The 5,965-nt window shown below is 44.8% G+C and overlaps 1 protein-coding gene across 1 annotated transcript; it reads left to right on the forward strand.

Annotated features, from left to right (window-relative positions):
• Nucleotides 1-1,603: 1,603 nt before the first annotated feature.
• On the forward strand, nt 1,604-5,453 carry LOC131999279 (uncharacterized). Its single transcript, XM_059372070.1, has 3 exons — nt 1,604-1,718; nt 4,048-4,678; nt 4,862-5,453. The coding sequence occupies exons 1-3, from the start codon at nt 1,604-1,606 to the stop codon at nt 4,869-4,871; spliced, it is 756 nt and encodes a 251-aa protein (XP_059228053.1). The 3' UTR covers nt 4,872-5,453.
• Nucleotides 5,454-5,965: the final 512 nt, after the last annotated feature.

The raw sequence follows: 5,965 nt of genomic DNA on the forward strand, positions 1-5,965 counted from the left end.
GAAACATATGTCTATATTTAAGTCTTTTATGAAACATACTCTATTACCTTTAAACAAAAAAACTATATGCACATTCTCAAGCCAGTCAATTCTATGGAAGAAGCCATAGTGAAGCTGAGAATCTGAGAGTTCTAGTTTGAGGATGATGGACCATAAAATTTACTGGGCATTTCATACCTCAAGTGTTAAATACCTTTCATTGTATATATGACTTATTTTACTAGAAAGTTTCTTAAAAGCAAGGATACATCTTGGATCTTCCATAGCCGAGGACCTGACACATAGTAGGTAGCTCACTGATTCATTTTCTTATTCATTCAAGCAACACAAATTTCTTCATCATTTTATTTATGTTTAAGGCTTGCTAGTCTCTCTCTCTATAGTGCTGGGTAAATGCAGGGCTTAATAAATTCCCATTGATAATTGATTGATAATTATCAGCTACATTTCAGAAACAGTATAATTTTCTCCCAAATTCCAAGTACAGGCGCACTACCTGCCTTATTAACCCTGTTGTAAAAATGGGGACACCAAGACACTGAGATTAATTAACTGACTCGTTTAGGGTCATGCACTTCATCATGAGTCAAGTGAAGATTAAAACCCTTATGGGGTTTTCTGGACTGAGGTGTTAAGGGAATTCATTCAAATTGACTAGAGTTCATATTTCATTTAAATGCTCTCATTTCACTTCTGCTACATCCACCCTCTCTGGCTTGTATTTTAGGACCTGCAGTCTGAATTGGTTTACTTCTACTTCAGACTCTGTCAAGATAAATTAGACACTGAGTGCCCATGAAACCATGTGAAGTACAAGTGCTATTAGTTGAAAATACACAAGCAGTTTTATATTTCAATATAGTATAGGCATTCTTTGGAGAGCCTGTTTTCTACTAAAAATGAAAGTGGCAAACCTAGGTGAAATATGAAAATGCTAAAAAAATTAAAATTTGATTTTACTATATATCCTCAGGTGGGTATAGCCAAAGGCAGGCAGATTAATAGGAAATATTTTTATCTTCTGCCAAAGCATCTACAAACCATTCTGTTGAATAAGATCTGGCAGGTTCCTGACTGCGAGCAGAGATAGAGTAACAATTCGGATGATACATAAATTTATATCAGGTACAGGTTCCATTTTTTGCTATAATCATCCATCCATAGCCTAGCCCGCTCAGCTGACAAGACATGTTATTAATAAAATGTACTGTACCACAAGTGCATTGCCCTACATGGTGTTTATCTTGTTGGAAAGTGTAATTGTCTGAAACAATAGCCTCAGTGAAAAGATGTTATGAGCTGTGTAAAGACCAAAATAATTTCCACTAATAGTGGTAGTTGTTTTTGAAGAATTAAAAAATAGATTATGCTGCAGAGAGTTAACAACTCGGCTACTTTGCTTTGAAGGTTTCCTGAGATAGCCTTGAATTTCATGCCACACCTTGTGGAGAAACAAAGTTCCACCACCAGAATGTAAAATCATTGAAGGCAGAGAATTCCAGCTTATTTGCCAATGTCTCCTTAGCACATACTGCCGTCCTTGAAAGAGTCAACATTTTAAAATTTGTTAAGAAAAAAAAAAGAATATGAGTATAGGGAAGAAATGGAACAAGTTTCAGGTTCAAACCAAGCCAATATCAATGTTCCACCAGGTTGTGACTCAGAAAAACAGAGTGGGATCCAAACTCCAGGAGACTCTATTAGTGGAGAGGGAGAAGGTAAAAATGGAAGCAGTCTAAAACCAAGTCACTGAGGATACCATGTAGCACTCCCACATTGCTGAGGCAGAGAAGCCCTACGTATAGATGAAGATGAATGAAGCTTGTCCTTGGCCCGAGCCCCACTGAATAGGATCTGAACAAGTTCTTGCATCTTTCAATCTGGATCCTCCTGGCACAACAAAAGGAGCTTCATATCTCTAACTCTCACTAGTGGAATGCTGGGTGGATGCCTGCAGGTAACTGCATGTGGCTTAGGGACGACTGTGAAGGGCTAAGACAAGAGCAAGGTCCTAGGGAGGTAGAGAAATGGAGGGCCAGATCCTGAAATGGAGCTGGGTTACCTCTCCATTGAGAGAGAGAGGAAAAAAAGGGAATATGAAGTAAGATAGAAAAACTTAGAAGTGATGGAGGAGAGTAGACACAGAAACATTTTGAAGTAGAGGAAAGGAAAGTTGAAGCAACTCCTCAGACCTAAACCACAGTCACTTTTCCTTCTTTTTTTCCCATGGCAAAATTTGATGTTGTTAGGATGATAGCCTCCTACGTGCTCACAGAAAGTGATTTCTCTCTCTCCCCAGCAGGAGGGGTAAATTATGTAAATTATGTTTGACATCATCCTTTTTATAAGCAGTTAGTTTAGGTCCTGCCCAATGGGACTCAGTTCTGCCAGGGGCCTCCAGGAACTAGGGTTATCCTTTTTTTATTGTGAGAAAGTGACAGACAGAGAAAGACAGAAACAGGTGGGAGACAATGTTCCTCTTCTTTGGGCAATGCCCTTACTGCATCTGACGCCAAAAACACAGAAGCTAGGGTGCAGCCTTGAAGGGAGATGGCCCGAGAGTAACATCTGAGAATGGCAGAGCAGAAAGAAGAAATCCCCTTTGGTCCTCGACAACAACATTGAGTTACTCAATTAATCAATATAGGAATAACTTTCCTTCAAACTTCTTATTTTATGAGATAATAAATTCCTTCTCTTTCAAAAGGCACCACTAGTCAAGTTTTCTGTTGCTTGCATTTTTGTCCATAGCTTCATCTTTTCTTGTAAAGGGGAGAGTATGTACCCGAATGCGAAATGTGGGACTTGAAAGTTTGAAACAGATAGTTCAGTTTTCACCTACAGCTTCTCTCCATCTTCTTTCCCCTTTCCCACATCTACTGGACTCAGATGAAGGCCAGGAGACTAGATGCAGAAGGACCTCTCCTTTTTTCAATATTGAGTCTTTCCTACCTAGAGCTCACTGTGTTCAGCTCCTTCTTCACTAAGCACACGTCTGTCCCAGGAAGTTCCTCAGCCACTCCACAAAAGGGGCTTTTGAGGCCGTCCATTCCACAGACATATTCAGATATATCTGAACCCCAAGCCACATCTTAGACTCAAATGAGGAGCCCCAACCACAGCATCATTCTGTTCCTATAGCATGCAATGCTCTGTGGTCCTTGAACACAAGTGGAGGATGAAAACCGCCAAGACTTAGGAATGGGAGCTGGCACTGACAAGGGAGAAGGTCTGAGAATGCAGGAATTAGCATGGCTTTACTAGATTATAAGTCTTATGAAGACCACTTAGCACCTAACACAGAACTCTGCAGCTACGGAGTTGGTCTCAAAAGATGTGTATTAAATTTAATTGAAATGACCACTTTGTAGGCTGAAGGTCAGATGGCTTCCTGTTACAGAATCTTGTGTCCCAAGAAACGCCTTTCTACCACCACCAACACCTTCCCCCCAAAACGAAAACTTCCATGTTTCCACCTCTGTTACCTAAGTTTTTTTTTTGTTTTTTTTTTTTTTTTTATAATATACTTTGAGACAGGCAGCAGTAAGAATAGTTTTAACTTACCAGGAGGAAACGAAGACACAAAGAGATGATGTGACTTGGCCACGGTCCCAGAGGGCATCCGTGGCAGAGCTAGGATGGTCTCTAAGTCCCTGGGGGCTCTCAAGCCATTGTTCTGACGTCCCTGTATGTAATTGTTTTGATAGCAATTTCCCTGGTTCTCTCTCACTAGCCTGCTAATCACGCATGTCAATCACATTCAGGACGGCCATGGGCCTAAGGGTCAGCCACGGTCTCAGGAGGACGGAATTCAAAAGGAAAAACAAGACACAGTAGTGCACTTTCTCCTCCAAGCAGTATGTCGGTTGTGGCCTCATAAGTCTGACAGTGTGTGCAGGAGAAAGGGCTGCTTTTTTTTTTTTTTCTTCCCGATGGAGAAAGGTTGTGTCGAGGGCTCTGGCCACAGCAGAAAACCCAGTGAGAAATCCACCAGTTTAAGATCCTCTTACTAGACCACACTCAAGAGTTCTCCACCCACTCTCTAAGGAACCAGGAGGGATGTCCTCTTTCTTCCTCCTCAGGGAGTCTCTGTAGCTTCCCTCCATCTGTTAGGCAAGCCTGGACGGCGGAGCAGGAGTGTAAACCTTGACACAGATGCTAATTACCCTTCCCCTACAGACCACTTGGTCTTCTTTCCTCATTTCACTTTCACTTTAGAGAGCAGCATCTGGGGCCCAGGAGACGCGGTCCAGGCCTGGACCTGGAGAAGGCCCCGAGGAGGGGCGCGCGTGCGGCCGACAGGGCGGGGGAGGACGAGGAGCGTGCGCGGGGTGGAGGCCGTTCGCGTGAGGCGCCGATCCTGGAATGTGCGTGTGCGCGGCCCTCGAGCACCGCCCGCGCGGCGCCGATTGGCCGGGGGCGCGCGGCGGGGGAAGCCCTTGGCTAATCTCCTGCCACTCAGGTCGGTCGACGTCGGCGCCGGGGCCGCAGCGCGACCCGCGGAAGGACAAATAGTCCCCACGGCGGGGCTGCGCGCCCCTCCACGGCTCGCCTCGCCCCGCCCGGGGCTGCCGGGGCCCGGAGGCCCCGGCGGTGGGGGAGGGGCTGCTCTGCGGCTGCTCGACCCCCTGCTCCTCTCTTGGCGGCCTGAGGAGTGGATTGCGCTCCTTTGGGAAAAGTAATTGGATTCCCGGCTCCCTCCAGCCGGGATCGGCGGAAATCGGAGGCTGAGCCTGCAGGTTGCGGGGGGGGGGGGGGGGGGGTTGGGGGAGAAGAGAGGTCGGGGAGCAGCGGCTTGGGAAGGAAACTTGGGGAAAGCACTACTCTGCCCTGACGTGTTGGCGTGCTTGTTTCTGTACAGGCCGCCGTAGAAAGCTGGGTGGTCAGGAAGGATCAACGGAGATTACCCTGGTACCCTAACCACCCGGCACGTGACTCTTGCCCCTCCAAGTTGTCGTCATTCTGAAATTCACCTGGTTGCTGATCTCCGGGAAGAGACGTAATTTGGAACGTTTGAGTCTTTCAGCCAGCACCACCTCGTTTTTCTCTCAGAGCTCTCCTTGGAGCTAAGATGGAGAAAGAGCCCTGCCAACTCTGGGATCGGAGATAATTCTTGTAAACAGGGGTACCTCGGGAGAAAGTAACGTTCTCACCAGAATCCTCCAGGGAAGCATCTGCTTTAGCAGTAGCGAACTTCCCTAAATTGTCTTTCCTTTGGGGGAGATGGAGCAGAAGTGAGAGCCTTAAGCAGAGTGTTTGGCCGAAATGATAGGAATGTGCTAGGAATTTAAGTGACCAACTCATCCCTCTTCTGATTTTTTTTTTTCTCCTTATTTACTGCACTTAACTCATTCATTCATCTTCAAACAAGCTTTTATTGGGGGCTTTCTATGTGCCATCCTCTGATGTACTTACCAGGATTACATCAGTAAATAAAACAAGTCCCTGCTCTCCTGGAATCTCATTATAGTTAAGACAATACATGTACAACAAATAGATGTACAGTACAATGTCATGTAGCGATGAATGCCACGAGGACAAAACAAATTAGAAGGACAAAGATACAGGTAAGAGTAGTGTGGTTTTTTTAATACCTTAGGTAAATTGATCTGGAAAGGCCTCTTTGATGAAGTCATGTTCAAATTGTAGTCTGAGTGAAATGAGAGAGAAAGCCAAGCAAATGTCTGGGGGAAGGAACTTTCCAGGCAGAGAAAAGAACAAGTACAAAGGCTCTCAGGCCAGAGTGTATTTAGGGAACTTGAATTAGTGGGAAGGAAGGAGGCCAACATGAATGCTATGCAAGGAGCAGGAAAACAGAGATGGTCTTTCTGACTTCTTCCTCTGCTCCTACCTATCCCATCAGATGAATCATTCTAAATCTTCACTTTAGTACATCTCTTTGTGCTTCCAAGTTTCATGGCTATATTTTCTATTCCATCAAATTTAAGTTCTTTTGACTGATTGT

Source organism: Mustela nigripes, chromosome 13, assembly GCF_022355385.1.
Source record: "Mustela nigripes isolate SB6536 chromosome 13, MUSNIG.SB6536, whole genome shotgun sequence".
In the NCBI taxonomy this organism is placed as follows: domain Eukaryota; kingdom Metazoa; phylum Chordata; class Mammalia; order Carnivora; family Mustelidae; genus Mustela; species Mustela nigripes.

Excerpts from the sequence above, each read along its gene's own strand:
- LOC131999279 (XM_059372070.1), top strand. The coding sequence starts at position 1,604 with ATGGAACAAGTTTCAGGTTCAAACCAAGCCAATATCAATGTTCCACCA. Across the intron at positions 1,719-4,047 it reads TATTAGTGGAGAGGGAGAAG|GAACCAGGAGGGATGTCCTC; the intron begins GTAAAAATGGAA and ends CCACTCTCTAAG.